The sequence below is a fragment of the Lampetra fluviatilis genome, chromosome 38 (assembly GCF_964198595.1).
Source record: "Lampetra fluviatilis chromosome 38, kcLamFluv1.1, whole genome shotgun sequence".
Lineage (NCBI taxonomy): Eukaryota > Metazoa > Chordata > Hyperoartia > Petromyzontiformes > Petromyzontidae > Lampetra > Lampetra fluviatilis.
In genome coordinates, this window is record NC_136312.1 from 5,011,421 (window position 1) to 5,029,407 (window position 17,987).

At 54.8% G+C, this 17,987-nt stretch overlaps 1 protein-coding gene across 1 annotated transcript in view; it reads left to right on the top strand.

Annotated features, from left to right (window-relative positions):
• Nucleotides 1–1,013: 1,013 nt before the first annotated feature.
• Nucleotides 1,014–17,987, top strand: part of FGD6 (FYVE, RhoGEF and PH domain containing 6) — a 66,293-nt gene continuing 49,319 nt past the window's right edge. The window contains exons 1-2 of the mRNA XM_078874074.1: nt 1,014–2,145; nt 15,579–17,895. Coding sequence (XP_078730200.1) covers nt 2,133–2,145; nt 15,579–17,895 — 2,330 coding nt within the window. The 5' untranslated portion in view covers nt 1,014–2,132. The remainder of the gene's footprint in view (nt 2,146–15,578; nt 17,896–17,987) is intronic.

Here is a 17,987-nt window from a genome sequence, read left to right on the forward strand (position 1 = left end):
TGAGTCTGTGTGTGTCAGTCTGTGTGTGTGAGTCTGTGTGTGTGTCACTGTGTGTGTGAGTCTGTGTGTGTGTCACTGTGTGTGTGAGTCTGTGTGTGTGTCACTGTGTGTGTGAGTCTGTGTGTGTGTCACTGTGTGTGTGAGTCTGTGTGTGTGTCACTGTGTGTGTGAGTCTGTGTGTGTGTCACTGTGTGTGTGAGTCTGTGTGTGTGTCACTGTGTGTGTGAGTCTGTGTGTGTATCACTGTGTGTGAGTCTGTGTGTGTCAGTCTGTGTGTGTGAGTCTGTGTGTGTGCCACTGTGTGTGTGAGTCTGTGTGTGTGTGTCACTGTGTGTGAGTCTGTGTGTGTCAGTCTGTGTGTGTCAGTCTGTGTGTGTGTGTCACTGTGTGCGTGGAGAGCGGTGGTGCAGCGGTTAGCGCTACGCTGTGCTACCAACCCGGCGACCCGAGTTCGATTCCCGCTCACGGCCACCACCGGGGACGATTATCTGAACCGGTCTCCCGTAGGTCGACTCAGCCTCAAATGAGTACCCGGTGCGATGTGTAGTAAACATCGCCACTGGGTGCTGGCCACCCACTCCTCGCGTGCCGTGGCGGCTACACAGGGAACCTTTGTCTTTGTATCGTGTGTGGTGTGGAGTGAGCGCCAATGGGATTTTGTTAGCGGTTCGGGAGAGGGGGCAGAGGGGGGAGTGGGAGGAGGAGGGAAGGAGGAGAAAGAGAGAGGGGAAGGAGTTTGGAGGATGTGAGAGAGGAGGAGGAGGTGGTGGTGGAGAGAGGAGGTGGAACAGAACGAGAGAGAGTGAGCGAGAGGTGGGGGTTTACATAAAGCAAAGTTATTGAAAAAACGAAATGATGAACGAAGAAAAGTGCCGGCTACACCGAGCATCTTCTTGTTTCCACTGATCGTAAAAAAAGGAGGCGGTGGAGAGAGGGGGAGAGGGGAGAGGGAGGGTAGAGAGGGAGGAGGAGGAGGGGGGAGGAGGATGGAGGAGGAGGAGGGAGGAGGGGAAGCAGTTTGTAGGATGTGAGAGAGAGAGGAGGAGTTTGTAGGATGTGAGAGAGGAGGAGGAGAGAGTGCAGCCGGGCTAGAGGCGAAGAGAACGGAGAGAAACGGGATCGGGGGAGTAGGAGACGCGAGTGCGAACGAGGTAAAGAGAGAGGGAAGAGGAGGAGCGAGGAGGAGGAGGAGAGGGCACAGAGGGAGAGCGAGCAAGCGGAGGGAGAGGCAGAGAAAGGAACAACTTCATACAGCCGGTCCTTGTGGCTGTGCCGCAGCTGCTGGAAGGCGCGGGGATCGATTTGGAGACTTCTGCTGCGATCGGCTTGGTAGCTTCTGCGAATCGAGGGGGATCTGCTGGGTCAAGGTGGATCTGCTGGGTCAAGGAGGATCTGCTGGGTCAAGGTGGATCTGCTGGGTCAAGGTGGATCTGCTGGGTCAAGGTGGATCTGCTGGGTCAAGGTGGATCTGCTGGGTCAAGGTGGACCTGCTGGATCAAGGTGGATCTGCTGGGTCAAGGTGGATCTGCTGGGTCAAGGAGGATCTGCTGGGTCAAGGTGGATCTGCTGGATCAAGGAGGATCTGCTGGGTCAAGGAGGATCTGCTGGATCAAGGTGGATCTGCTGGGTCAAGGTGTACCTGCTGGATCAAGGTGGATCTGCTGGGTCAAGGTTTACGTTTCGGATCGGGCTGGGAAGTTGCCGAATCAACGTGGAGATTGCGGATCAAGGCGGTGATGATGATAGTGGTGTTTGTGTGAATCACGGCGCTGGATCAAGACGGTGATGGTGGTTATGGTTGTGTGAATCAAGGTGCTGGGTGATGGTGGTGGTGGTTGTGTGAATCAAGACACTGGATCAAGGTGGTGGTGATGGTGGTGGTTGTGTGAATCACGGCGCTGGATCAAGACGGTGATGATGAGAGTGGTGGTTGCGTGAATCACGGCGCTGGATCAAGATTGGATCTTGCCCGGGGGGGGTGAGCTGAGCTCTCCGTGGAGGCAGCAGCAGCAGCAGCGTCTCGTGAGGTCGATGGTGGTCTCGTGATCTTCAGACGACGACAACTCTGGCGAGAGCCACCCGCCCAGCAACTGCAGCTCCACTGCTAGCGTGCTGCTGATGCCAGCGACAGCATGATGAGCGCTGGTATGATGTTCAACACAGCACTCGGTCACACAAAGACAGACACCCCGTGTAGCCTTAACAGACTGTAGGGGCAAATGCTGTTAGCGAGCACCTATAAAGGCCAGCAGCACAGCACACTGGGGGATGGGTGGCCAACACCACGCCCGGCCGCCTTTGTCTCCCTAGTGGCGATGTTTACATATCGCACAAAGACCACACACATACACAGCGATAGACACACAGACACACACACAGACACACACACACAGCGATAGACACACAGACACACACACAGACACACACACACACACAGCGATAGACACACAGACACACACACAGACACACACACAGACACACACACAGCGATAGACACACAGACACACACACACAGACACACACACAGCGATAGACACACAGACATACACACAGACACACAGACACGTTCCTGCACACGCTGCCTTGCTGTGTGTACTTGTTTAGCGGTGTACATACAGCGTGGACGTCTGTGAATAAAGAGCTTTGCAGATAATCGGATTCATCCAGCTTAAATGCACCGTACGATTCTGTGTGTGGGTGCTCGTTAACAGCACTTGCCCCTGCAGTCCGTTAAGGCTATACGGGGGATCTTTGTCTTTATCTTTGTACGTGGGGAGCGGTGGTGTAGTGGTTAGCGCTACGCTGCGCTACTGAACCTGGTGACCCGGGTTCGATTCCAGCTCACGATTATCTGAACCGGTTCTGGGCCTCTCCTAGGCCGACTCGGCCTCAAATGAGTACCCGGTGCGGTGTGTAAACATCGCCGCTGGGGAGACAAATGCGGTCGGGCGTGGTGATGGACACCCCAACCCCCCTCTTGTGCCGTTCCGGCCTTCATAGGTGCTTCTTACTCGCTATAACAGCACTTGCCCCAGCAGTATGTGACAGGCTATACGGGGGATCTTTGTCTGTTTTTTCCTACGTGTCTGGTGAAACACAAGCGCCGGGAAGACAAAGGCGGCCGAGTGGTGCATCTAAAACAGTGGTGGCCCACACTACCCCCAATCACGTGTGTGTCGTTCCGGCCTTCTTAATAGGTGCTCGCGAACAGCACTTGGCCCAGCAGTCTTGCGAAGGCTACACGGGGGATCTTTGCCTGTATTTAGTGCTTGTGTGTTAGACCGTGAAAGTGTCCTTGTGGATCTCTCTGTCTGCACCTTACGTCAACTAGCTAGTTTGTGTGCTGGCTTTAAATGTATCTTACAACACGACAGCACTTGTGTGTAATTGTACGTAACGCACTCTGTAAAGTACACGGCTCACGCACTCGACTACAGGATTAAGTTAGCACACACACAACTCCCTGATTTTCACACATACACACAGCAAACAACAACGAATAAGTCATGTTAAAAACAATTTTTTTTTATGGCTAAACTCCACGACTCCAGGAAGTGGCCCCGAAGCTTGCCCACAACGTAAGTTGAGCGTGGACAATCAGACCCAAGCCGACTCAGAACATCTAAGAAAGAATGTTTCAAAATATGTATTTTAAATTTTTATGATAGAATATAGTATTGCCATCAGTAAGACATAAGTATACCAAGTTTGCAGTCGATACCACATTGGGAAGTGGGTTAAAATTGAGTTCCAAGATTTGAGGATACAACAACGACGACAACAGACAAAGTGAGTTAAATAAAAGCGTGTAAAAAAAAGCTAATATTGTTTTTCCACAACATGCGGATTGATGTGGCTAATCGATTAAGCGTTCCTTATATCCAGAGACGTTATTATTATTCGCTATCGGAGTAGTTAATCATTTCCACGTTGACTGTTGAGACGATTGTCAGTGTCACCGTGCGAGTTGCTTCTCTCCAAGGCACAAAGGTCGATCGCTACGACGACAAGGTTCTGTTTGCGAGCGCCTATTAACGTCGGCATGGCGCCCCGGGGCCGCCTTTGTCTCCCCCGGGTGGCGAAGTTAACTGCGCACCGCGCCAGGTGCTCGTGTTTAGGCCGAGTCTACCTAGGGTGAGGCCCAGGACCGGTTCAGATCATTTAATCGTCACCGGTGTTGGCCGTGAGCGGGAATCGAACTCGGGTCGCCGGGTGCATAGGGCAGCGCAGCGCGCTAACCGCTACACTACCGCTCCCCACACACACACAGACACATTCACACACTTACACACACAGACACACATACAGACACACACACACAGACACACACACACACATTGCCATTCACAGACGTGATTCATACACACACAGACACACACACAGACACACATTCACAGACACACATTCACACACAGACACACACACAGACACACACATTCACACACATTCACACACAGACACACACAGACACACACAGACACACAAAGACGCAACAACACAAAGCCACGAACCCCGTGCAGAATGTTGGAGGGCCACGCAAACTCTGCCCGTTCACTACACAACACTACACAACACACCACTACACAACACAACACTACACAACACAACAATACACAACACAACACACCACCACACTACACAACACAACACTACAACACTACACACCACTACACAACACAACAATACACACCACTACACAACACTACACTACACAACAATACACACCACTACACAACACAACACTACACAACACTACACAGCACAACACAACAATACACACCACACTACTACACAACACAACAATACACACCACTACACAACACTACACTACACAACACTACACAACACTACACAGCACAACACAACAATACACACCACACTACTACACAACACAACAATACACACCACTACACAACACTACACTACACAACACTACACAACACTACACAGCACAACACTACACAACACAACAATACACACCACTACACAACACACCACTACACAACACACCACTACACAACACTACACAACACAACACTACACAACACTACACAACACACCACTACACACCACACCACTACACAACACAACAATACACACCACTACACAACACACCACTACACTACACAACACTACACAACAATACACACCACTACACTACACAACACGTGCCCCCACCACCACCACCACCCCGTGGCCATCTGTCACCACTCGGGTTACTGAGCTGACGCGGGGAGTTATTTAATTATATATATTAGACAGAGAGGGTGGAAAAAAATCACAAATAACACTCCATCACGTCCGGAAGGTCTGGTGGCTTGTTGTGGGAATCTGCTCTTTCTCTTGGCAGGGAGATTCGCTTTCATGGGACCCTTCTATTTTACCAGATAAAGCCCGCTGAGCTGTACAGTGGAGGTGGGTTTTTTCAGAAGCGCCCTGGCGATCACAGTTGAAAGCCGACTGCAGTCACGAAAACTTAAAATCTAGATGAATTCACAATTGATAGCTTTGATCGAAGTGGCTTATCATCGTTGTTGTTGTCGTTGTTGTTGTGTGGGAATTTTGTAGCAGCAGCAGTCAAATACTCTGAACGTGTGGTGATGTTGTTTCTAAATGTGGAGGGGAAGAAAAAATTTGGAGGAGCTGGAGAAAAATCCACGCGACCACCACGAAAAGGGAGAGAGACACCGCAAACTACAAATATTACAGCAGCAGGCGCCATGGTCGGGATCGAACCCACGACCTCCTGTACACCAGGCGAGGTAGTTAACATCTCCCAGTCACTGTGATGATGATGAGAGAGAGAGACACGTAAACTCCAAATATACAGCAGCAGGCGTCAGGGTCGGGATGGAACGCACGGACCTCCTGCACACCAGGCGAGGTAGTTAACATCTCCTAGCCATTTGATGATGACGATAGTGAGAAATTTACAGCAGCCACATATTCTGAACGCGTGATGTTGATTCTAAATGTGGAGGGCAAAACTGGAGGACCTGGAGAAACATCCACGTGACCACAGGGAGAGAGACACGCAAACTCCAAATATACAGCAGCAGGCGTCAGGGTCGGAATTGAACCCACGGACCTCCTGCATACCGGGCGAGGTAGTTAACATCTTCTAGCCACCGTGGCGCCCCGACTAAAGATGCGTTGGCAGCGCTAGGCACAAGCAAACCAATGGATCGCAACTAACCAAGCAAATGCTTAAAGCCCCCGCCCCCCTCCCCCCAAAGAGACTCATGGAGGGGGGCTGGATTCATGGGTAAAACAATTTAACCCGTAAAAACAAAGTTGTTCACCATATAACACCTTTATATGCGTGGCGGCTAGAGTCCTCTCGTCCTCTGGCTTGAGATGGCTGCCACCTATGGGTCAGATGATTGCCTGCCACCATTAAGCAATTGGTAATTAAATATAAAAAAAAAATTCCTAAAATGTTGAAAATTTTGGGAAAAAAATTTCATGGAAATAAATTGTCACGCACAACGAGTCTGTGTGCAAAATGTCAGCTCGATTGGATCACGGGAAGTGGGTTAAAAAACGACCGAAAGATTTGCACGGTCGTAGGCGCGCAAGCAAGCAAGCAAGCGAACTTAATATAAAGGATTTTAAAAATAAAAGGAGCGCATCACAAATCAGCTCAAATTGAAATCCCAATTGAAATAAACCAATTACAGTGTCACAACTTAAGCGAATTCCTCTAATCCAGCGGTTCTGAACCTTTACTGCAGCCTTGCACCCCCCTTTGGTTCACAACCGTAACTTTGTTTTACAACGTTAACAAATACACAGAGGGTTTGGTGAAACAAAGTAAGTTGTAACTTGCGTGCCCGAGCTTAATTTGTGTTTCGATTATTTACCTTCGAAAAAAATCTGCCCATGTCTCGTGCACCCCCAGCAAGGGCATCACTGCGCATCCCAGGGGGTGCAGCGTGCAGCCCAGCTCAAGAAGAGCCACTGCTCCAACCTATCATCTCTGTCCTCCACAATAGTTCAGCCGGTCTGTGGCCGATCAAGTCTGGCTGTCGCCTGATGAAGCTAGTTGTAATTACTGCTGAAACGTCGTACTCAAGATTGTAAATGTTGTGGCTTGGCTCTCCAACACACCGGTGTGCTGTACTAGTACACTACACTATATACTATACTACTATACACTACACTATACACTAGTGCCGTACTTGTAACGAATTGGCCACGTTCTGTTTATGTGACAAACCCCCTTACTAGTTGGCTGCGTCGGGTGGTGGCGGGTTTCACGACACAACATTTATATATTTATGCGATCTAACCCAAAAAAAAACCTGTGTCGTGGATGATATTGGTTGCGAAAGCCCCCTACGTGTTAAACTCATCTCCGTCCTGTCCGCATCTCACTTCTCTGATGGTGAGCAGAGTGAGCTCACAGACCCTTGCGGCCCGTGCTAGATTCCCCGGGCAGGGCTAGCATCGGTGGCGAGTGATATCGGAACCGGTCCTGATGCGCTTGCCCCTTCACCAACCCCGCACTGACCAGCGTGGTGAAGTATGGTCAAACAACGCCCATGATCGACACGACGGGAGGGAGGAGGCGGCCTTCATCCAACAGTGGATTGAGAAAGGCCCGCTCTGTATTATTACACCCGCATTACTCAGAGCCTAAACACCAGGAGCGCCTATGAATGATTACTTTCAGGCACCAGTACTGTACAAAGGACATTCACAGCACGTGAGGTTAATGGGCACGCAGAGAGGCATGCATACCAAATAGCCAGCCACACACAAACTCGTGCAGAGTATTTATCAACTTAACAGAGTAGGCAAGCAATAGTCAGACGATTAGAACTTGCAGCCCTTGGCCAACCCACCACTGGACAAGGCCTCCACAAACCATGTCGTTCTTGGGGAGGTTGTTTTCACCAAACTTCACCACTCCGGTCAATGTGGCATAGGGGTGGAAGGCACTCTCACTCCGCTGACTCACCAGCAGTCAGTCACCAACATGGTTTCTGTTGCCCTGACCTGTACTCATGGAGTCCTCCACAATGCTTTGGCCGATGACTCAGTCCACCACCACACCGACTCTTTCATGCTTGCTCACACAGCGACGAATCGCCGACACCGCAGGGCAAACCAACACGACGACTCACTCACTCACCCATCCACCCACGCACTCACCACACTGCAGGTCACAACAATTCTCTTGCTGCTTCTATCCTTGAGAATTCCCTTCCCAAGTTCACGTAAATTACCCCGCTCAATTCAATAACCATCGGAGCCCCTCATCGACTACAACTCTTGAACGATAAGGCTTGTTGCTCGCCGCTTCTTGTTTTGGACCTGTGCTTAAGCAATCGAGCCACGGCGGCTAGGAGATGTTAACTACCTCGCCTGGTATGCAGGTGGTCCGTGGGTTCCATCTCGACCCTGACGCCTGCTGCTGTATATTTGGAGTTTGCGTCTCTCTCTCTCTCCCATCATCATCACGGTGGCTAGGAGATACGGGTAGCCGTATCCTACCCGTACCCTACCCGAAATGAGTGACAAACGGTTACTCACCAGTGACTCACGGCCTACCCGTACCCGTACCCGGCCGCACCAGGGTCGCAAACGGGTACCTGTACCCGGCTGGGTACGGGTAGCCGGGTATCGGGTAGGGTACGGGTATCGGGTACCCGGTTGCGACCTCTGTGCCACGTTGCTCGGCCCGGGGTTGATTGATCACACTTCATCACCCTGGTCAGTGCCCGTTGTGGGGGGGGGGGGAGTGAAGGACCGGTTCAGAGGTCACTCGCCACTGACGCTCGCCGTGGATGGCAATCGAACTCGCTTCAGCAGGATCACAGTGTCGTGTGCTTAGCCACTGCACCACCGCTGAACAGTACGGACACACTGCTTTGTGTGTTTGGTTTGCTGTCCTTACCCCCCGCACCTACGATCAGCACGGCTGGCTACGTACGGCGCGAAAGAAGTTCAACGTACGTACGTTCCATCAATAGCATTCGATCGCCGTTCGCATTAAACCCCACCTTGCAAATTTACTTGGCTCACAGATGACCTTAATAGGTACTCGCTAACAGCACTGCCTCTGTGCGGAGCGCCGGCGCAGTGCCAAGCGTGCGGAGCTGGACAACCCGAGTTCAATTCCCGGCCACGGCTAACATCGGTGGCGAGTGATGTCGGAGCCCGTGCCGGTGAAGTATGGTCAGACGACCCCATCACAAACCAGAGGTCGCAACCGGATACCCGATACCCGTACCCTACCCGATACCCGGCTACCCGTACCCGGCCGGGTAAGGGTACGGGTAGCCGTTTGCGACCCTGGTGCGGCCGGGTACGGGTAGGCCGTGAGTCACTGGTGAGTCACCGTTTGTCACTCATTTCCCAACGTCTTGTCTCTTCTCACAATTCAAGTTCCTAGAATCAACCCACACGCGGCTGCAACATGGCTTCATCCCAGAGGTCGCAATCAAGTACCCGATACCCGTACCCTACCCGTAGCATGCACACACACAGACACTTGAACATGCACACGCACTCTAGCATGCACACACACTCTAGCATGCACACACACTCTAGCATGCACACACACTCTAGCATGCACACACATACGCACAAACACTTCAGTACCCGGCCGGGTACGGGTACGGCCGGGTACGGGTAGTACGGGTACCCGTTTGGGACCCTGGTGCGGCCGGGTACGGGTACGGGTAAGGAATCAAAACCCGTTTGCGACCTCTGTCACAAACACAACGTGGTGGTGGTGGTGGTGGTAGGGGGACACAACGTGGTGGTGGTGGTGGTAGGGGGGGGTGGACACAACGTGGTGGTGGTAGTGGTCGGGGGTGGACACAACGTGGTGGTGGTGGTAGGGGGTGGACACAACGTGGTGGTGGTAGGGGGGTGTACACAACGTGGTGGTGGTAGAGCGTGGACACAACGTGGTGGTGGTAGGGGGTGGACACAACGTGGTGGTGGTGGTAGGGGGGGTGGACACAACGTGGTGGTGGTGGTAGGGGGTGGACACAACGTGGTGGTGGTGGTGGTGGTAGGGGGGGTGGACACAACGTGGTGGTGGTGGTAGGGGGGGTGGACACAACGTGGTGGTGGTGGTAGGGGGGGGGGACACAACGTGGTGGTGGTAGAGGGTGGACACAACGTGGTGGTGGTAGGGGGGGTGGACACAACGTGGTGGTGGTGGTAGGGGGGGTGGACACAACGTGGTGGTGGTAGGGGGGGTGGACACAACGTGGTGGTGGTAGGGGGGTGGACACAACGTGGTGGTGGTAGGGGGGTGGACACAACGTGGTGGTGGTGGTGGTAGAGGGTGGACACAACGTGGTGGTGGTGGTGGTAGGGGGGGGGGGACACAACGTGGTGGTGGTGGTAGGGGGGTGGACACAACGTGGTGGTGGTAGGGGGGTGGACACAACGTGGTGGTGGTGGTGGTAGAGGGTGGACACAACGTGGTGGTGGTGGTGGTGGTGGTAGGGGGGGGGGGGACACAACGTGGTGGTGGTGGTAGGGGGGTGGACACAACGTGGTGGTGGTGGTAGAGGGTGGACACACAACGTGGCTGTGTTTACGTACAACAGCAGCCCCAACAGCCGAGTGTATCTGTCAACAACAGAGGGAGCAGTGTGTTGCTCCGGACTGGAAGAGTTCACTTATCGCACGAGGGTTGGGGGGCCGAGGCAACGCTGCCGTGGCAAAAGAACCCCCCCCCCCCGTGTACACCGAGCTGGACCACCCCCCCATCATCATCAGAGGAATGGTTTTGCCCAACTTCCTTGGCACAAAAGCTGACCTCTAAAGTGACCCCGTAGGCCAAGCTGCCCTTTCCCCGCCTCTGCTGCCTGCCCATCCTGCATAACAATTGATGTGCCCTGCATTGCGTGGCGAGCTCCGTTAACGGTGCGGTGATGTCAAGAGTACCCACACACGCGTACACACTCCAGCATGCGCACACGCACACACACAACAAACACTTTGTATGTATGTTGAACTTCTTTCGCGCCGTACGTAGCCACACCGTGCTAATCGGAGGTGCGGGAGGGGGCAACAAACTAAATACAAGAAGCAGTCCTAGAATGCACACACACACAGTCTAGCATGCACACACACACAGTCTAGCACACACACACACTCTAGCATGCACACACACACACAGTCTAGCATGCACACACACACACAGTCTAGCATGCACACACACAGTCTAGCATGCACACACACACACAGTCTAGCATGCACACACACAGACATTTTAACATCCATACACACACTCTAGCATGCACACACACAGACACACAAACACTCCAGCATGCACACACAGACACTAGCGTGCACACACACTTGTAGCATGCACACACACTCTACCATGCACACACACTCTACCATGCACACACACTCTACCATGCACACACACATATTCTCGCATGCACACACACACTCTACCATGCACACACACATATTCTCGCATGCACACACACACAGACACTCTACCAATCACACACAAGACCATGTAACATTCACACGCACGCACAAAGATCCCCCTGTAGCTGCGTAGTCTGTTGGGGCAAGTGCTGTTAGCGAGCACCTCGTAAGGTTGGTATGACAGCACCGCCTTTATCTCCCCACAGTTGATGTTCGCAGACCACGCCAGGTACTCATTTCAGTGCCGAGGTGACCCAGGGTTTTCCCCCTCTGAAGATATCCCACGTGTATCTGCACCGATGCTAGCCGTAGCCGGGAATCGAACCCACGTGCACCGGGGATGGTTGGGCAAACCACCACACCAACACCACGGCTCCCCACGCAACAACAGCCACCATTCACCACCACAAAGCGGCGGTGATGTCAACCGCGGCGCTTGTGCCAGACTTGGGCTGTCACTCATCAATCTCGCCCCACCGCCCATCGCCCTTCCTAGCGGCGGCGGCGGCGCCGCGTTGCCCACGCCAGCTCACTTTTCTCAACGGTCAATTTGACGCCTGCTGTATATTTGGAGTTTGCGTGTTTTGTGTGCGCTTGAATGGTTGTCATTGCTTAACCCTTGGGATGCATGACCCCCGATACGAGAAGGCAGCAGCTACAACCGTTTGGGGCTCAACTTTGGCTAGGAGATGTTAACTACCTCGCCTGGTATATAGGAGGACGTGGGTTCGACGGCTGCTGTATTTTTGGAGTTTGCGTGTTTTGTGTGTGCTTGAATGGTTGTCATTGCTTAAGCGTTGGGATGCATGACCCCTGAAACGAGAAGGCAGCAGCTACAACCGTTTGGGGAGCCACGGTGGCTAGGAGATGTTAACTCCCTTGCCTGGTGTACAGGAGGTCGTGCGTTTGATCCCGACCCTGACGATGCCTGCTGTATATTTCGTGTTTGCATGTCTCTCCCCATGATCGTGTGGATGTTTTTTTCTCAGGGCTCTCCGGTTTCCCCCTCTATATTTATGAACAGTGCATCGAGGTTTATTTCGATTATTTTGCTGCTATAAATTTGCACGATATAAGCCGGTTTGTTGAGCTATCATTATTTGTGGCCAGTCGCTTCTGAAAAACGAGTTAATATCTCAGTGGGCTTTGCCTGGTAGGATGGGGATGGCTTAGTATTTGTCTGTGTTTGGGTGATTTGTTTATCGTTCGTACACTTTGCACTCGTATTGTGTTGTTGTTTTGTGTTTGTTGTTGTCGCGTTCTTGCCCAGTGCCCCGACTGGACATCTGTGAACAAGAGCTTTATAGATCATCGGGTTCTTCCAGTATGAATACATATATATTGTGATGTCCCTAACGAGTGGTACAAGCCATTGCAGATGCGGACACTTTGATGGGGGGAAATGAATGCATGATGTGTGTACGCACGTTTAACTTCTTCTGCACCGTACGTAGCCAACCGTGCTAATCGGAGGTGCGGGCGGAAGGGCAGCAAACTAAACACAAAAATCATTTCGAAAGACTTTGTCAATCTCGATGATGATTTAAAAGTTCATAGCTCCCAAGTGGCTTCCTTACTAGCAGCGGGCAGAGCGCTCCAGACGGCCGCAGAAGCGCATCTGAAAGCGCCGCGCGATTTCGAGTGGGGACCGCCTTTGTTCGATGGGCGGCCAAAAGCCGCCGCTGCAAAGATGACCGGACACAGGAAGAAATGTTTAAACCATGCGGGCAGTGTGCGACTACGGTCGCCCGTAAATGCACCGTCGAACATAAAAACAACTCGATGCCCGCTTTCTAAACAATACAAAGGAGGAGGAGGAGGAGGAGGGGGCGGGAGGCAACATCACAGCGAGGATTCTCCGCTCTGCTCCTGTTGGCCAATTTGTCACCCTCGTTAACCACCTCGATGTAAAACGACAGTTGTTACTCTACGGCAGTTGTGGCCAGCCGGTAACAGGCCAAGAGTCAAAAAGTAACCCATGAGTTCTGCAAAGAGTCAAGTCTATATATATACACAAGTGTGTATATCTTCTTGGTTCTTTCGGTAAAGTCACGTAGACTTTACCGTAAGAACCAAGAAGATGAATCCTTGCAGTCACGAAAGCTTTAAATCGAATTTTAAGTGTGTATATATTGACGGTTTTCTCGGCACAGCACGGGAGACGTCCGTTATTCTCTGCTACTTTGATAGTGCAGTTTGTTCTCCTATAACGCCGCGTGTTTTGTGTTTTCACGACGCGATTTGGATATAAGTGAGAAGCAAGAGACGAGCGGTTACACGTTCCCCGGTCTGCACCCCCCCCCCCGCGGATCACACTCCGCTAATCGACGCGTGGGAGCTTACGTCACGACAGTGCCCAGTGGCAGCGTGGTGGCGGAGCGACGTCTCCCCCGAGCCGTGCGTGTGGCGTCTTTAACAGGCCTCGATCGAAGGCGGCGTAACGTAGAACTTGATACAGATATTTTGCTGTGACAGTTTCACCTGAAGACGGAAGCTTGTGTTGCCTCCGAAACGTCGTGATTTTATTGTTTTCATTTTTTTTTTCATTTTAATTCCATTTTTTACCTACGTGACTTTACCGAAAGAACTAAGAGTAGAACGCGCTATCGCAATCGCAGCAGAGGGATGATGAATGTTTCCCGTGCTGTGCCAAAAAAAATAATCTATATATACACACGCACACACTTTTATATATATGTATGTATACGTGCCTCTTTTTCAGAACTCGTGGATACTTTTTTGGCTCCTGGTCTGTTCCAGGTTGGCCAAACCCCGCGGTTGCGCGTTGCGTGGGCCGCGAGTGATCCGCCGACAGGCTGCGGAGATTCTTGACATTCTCGGGGTTTTAGAGAAGAAGCGGCAACTCGCTTCATACAGCGCTGGGGGGGTCGTGCGTGGTGCCCTATGGGTAGAATTGCTCCTGCCATAGCAACGTAGAGTTGCCACCGCTGTGCTGAGGGTTCTCAACAGGAGATGATGATAGTAAACAATTGTAATTGCTCTTTACTCTGACAAGCCTCACCGAGTCGCAAGACTCATTTTGGAAGAGTCCTGCTCCATCCGCGGCAATGTTTGGGCAATTCCACGAATGGGAGTTTGTGGCTTCGAGTTGTGGGAGGTAATCGGAGACCATCGGAGAAATCTCACCACGCAAATACTTGGGGCTCTGCTGGACAGGCTCTACGCCTCCTCATCCGGGTTTTACAAAGGCTCTCTGTTAACCTCTTTTAGCACTCATCGTTCAAAAAATGTGCGACCAACTGAATAATGGCTTTTGGCAATGGTTTGGACGTGACAATAATGATAACAACCGGGCCCGCTCTGCCGTCGCTTCCCGCTGATGTTAGCCGTGGCCGGAAATCGAACTCGGGTGGCTGAGTTCGCAGTGTAGGGTGCGAAACCACTGCGCCACCACTACCCAGATAATGATACCGCCCTTTATTTACCCAGGCTAGGAGATGTTAACTACGTCACCTGGTATACAGGAGGTTGTGGGTTCGATCCCGACCCTGACGTCTGCTGCTGTATATTTTGAGTTTGCACATTCTCCCCGTGGTGGCGTGGATTTTTCTCCAGGTCCTCTGGTTTTTCCCCTCCGCATCACGCGTTTAGAGTTTTTGGCTGCGATACACTTCCACGTGATGAGCCGCTTCGTTGAGCTATCATTTGTGGCCAGGTCGCTTGTGAAAATCTTATTGAGAATCGCAAGACTTTTTCAGGAGGGTCTTGTTGCATTGAGATTATTTAGTAATTCTAGCCATGAGAGTTTCTTTAATCTCATTAAATGCAGCAGGAGTTTGGTTTAGAAAAGTCACAGAGTGGCAGAGCTCTGTCGAGCCAGTGAAAATGGAGCTTGTTGTAAGGTGTGTTTTGATGACGAACAGTGATTGGTCTGCAGAGCACGCGACCTCGGCTGGTCACGTGACCTCGGTCTGCGATCTGATTGGAAGTCGCCATCCTGGCTGCCCACTTGGGGGAGCAGCGATCAGATTTGTCCATATTTTGTGGCGACTACATTTTGGACGATAGGTAATTCTGTGTCGGTTGTTGCCAGTGACGGTTGCCCTAACATTGCTCGATTGCACCGTGGCCTTGTAACTTTTGAAGAAGCACGTTCCCGCAGAGACGTTAACCGCTGTTCGTTTTAATTGTTTGTTACGGCACAGAGATCAAGAAGCCACCTGTGGCGCCCAAGCCGCGGCTGCCAGCGCCACCCCGGCCCTCCCAACCTCCCAGGCCGCCCGCCCCGCAGGCCAATCACACCGACCGCGCCAACCACAAGGACCAGGGCGACCACACCGGGGAAGTGACCCACGCAGATCGGGCCGGCCACTCCGATCAAATCAACCACGCGCCCCAGGCGAATCACGCGGACCAGACTAACCACGCGGACCGGCTGAATCACGCGGACCAGAACGACCACACGGACCGGGTGAACGACGCCGATCAAATCGGCCAAACGGACCAGGCCATCCACACCGGCCAGATCGGTCACACCGGGCAGGCGAACAATGCGTCGCCCAGGAGTCAGAAACCTCCCGTGGCCCCCAAACCTAAGGTGGCCAAGAAGCCGCCGGTGGCCGAGGTGAAGCCAACGCCGCAGCAGCAGCAGCCACAGCAGCAGCAGCAGGCGGTCGCGGCGGTGGCGGCTGTGAGCCCGGCTGACGGCACCAAGCCGTGTCGCGAGTGTGGCAGCCGCAACCGCAAACCGGATGTCCCGGCGACGGCGGCGCTGCTTGGCTCGTGCTGCTGCCACCGCCACCTGGATTTCGGCGCCGCCCACGGGCTGGGGCTGACGCAGCGCGGCGATGGCGGCGGCGGCGGCGACGCCGGCAGCTGCTGCCTGTGCGCCGTGAGCCACGTAGCCGCGTCGTACAAGGGCTGCGGGGCGGCGTGCCGGTTCCGGCGCATCTCCGACCGGCACGACACCGCGATCCACGTGCACGGCTGCGAGGCGGTGGCGCTGCTGCTGCACCAGACGGAGTTTGATGGCGGCGGCAGCGGCGACGCGGCGCAGCCGGAATCGTGCCGTGCGGCACTAGCGCTCGACTCGCCCAAGCCGTCGCCGACACCGCCGCCGCCGCTGCCGCCGCGTTTGCGGTCGCCGGATCCGGGCACGAAGGGATCGGAGAGCCCGCCTCTCGCCGAGGTGGCGCCGCGCTTGCGCCGCGAGCCGGCAGACGCACGGGCGGCGGGCGCCGTCCGCCCTGTGGCTCCTCTGGCGAAGGCCGGCGCGGATTCCGGAGAACTCGCGCCGGACGGCGCGGCCGTGCGCGACCGCCCCTGCCCTTTGCCGGGCGGCGGCGTCGAGGGGGAGCCATCGAGCCGCCTCCCGGTCACGGCGCCTCCGGATCCGGATGCGGGATTGACGCCGCGACGTCCGGCGAGCGCCGGCAAGAGGTCGGGCGAGAGGTCGTCGGGCTCCCCCGGACGGCCGAGAGCACGCGGAGATGGCGGGGCCCCCGTCCCCAAGCCCAGGCGTCTGGTGCCGACACCTCGCTTCCCGGACAGGGCCACGGACAGCGTGGCCTCCGACGAAACGGGTCGCGACAACGACCGGCGGCCTCGCCCGCGGGCGGACGAGGCCGCGGCACGGAAGCCGGAAGGCGAGCGCTTTGCCGACGGCACCACCGGCGCTGTCGAGCAGAGCTGCCCGCCGGCCCGGCTGCATTCGCCCCCGGAGCTTGGCGCACCGACGCCGACGGAATGGCCGCAGGGTGGCTCGATGGCGCGAGATGTCGCGGGCGTGGACGCCGGCAGAGAAATGGCGAGCGGCGGAAGCCGGTCCCCGGCGGAACGCCCCGGCGACGGGCGCCGTCGATCGGCGACGTGCCAAAACGAACCCCGGCCTCCCGTCGGAGAACGGGCAGCGTTTGACGAGCACGTCACGCCAGGAGGCGCGGCAACCGAGCCGGGCCGGAGGCTCCGGCAACACGAGGAGGACGCGGAGCGGACGACCGGGGCCCCGCCGCTCAAACCAAAGCGGGGGGGAGGAAACGTCCGGTCGCCGGCGCCCGGCACGGCCGCGGAGTTGGAGCGAGCCCAGCGGGACGGCGATGCGGACCGGGCGGCGACGCGGAGAGGCGCCGGTGGTGGCGGCGGCGGCGGCCACTCGATAGACCGGAGGCGGCCGAACTTTGGGCCTCCTCCCCCGCCGACGCTCCCTCCCAAGAAGGAACATCCGAGGGGCGACGACGCGGGCCGGAAGAGCTCCCGGGCGGCAGAGGCGGCGGCGGCGGCTTGCCTCAAGGACATCCCGCCGCCGTTCCAGCCGGCCGACATCACCCAGAGGCCGATCGCAAAGTACTCCCCCCGGCCGGCGGAGGGAGACGAGCGGAGTGGCGGCGGCGGCAGCGGCGAAGGGAAGAAGAGGAGCTCCTTCAGGAGCTTCCTTCCGCGGCGGTTTTCGGGGAAGAGCAAAGTCGAGATCCGGCTGTTTGGGGGCACAGAGTCGCCACCGGCACCGGCGCAGGGGGTTTGCAGGTGAGCGGTGGCGCCGACACGGACGGGGGCGCGTAGAGCCGGACGGCTTCTTGCGTGCGACTCGCCGAGAGGTTCACCCGTACCGGGAAACG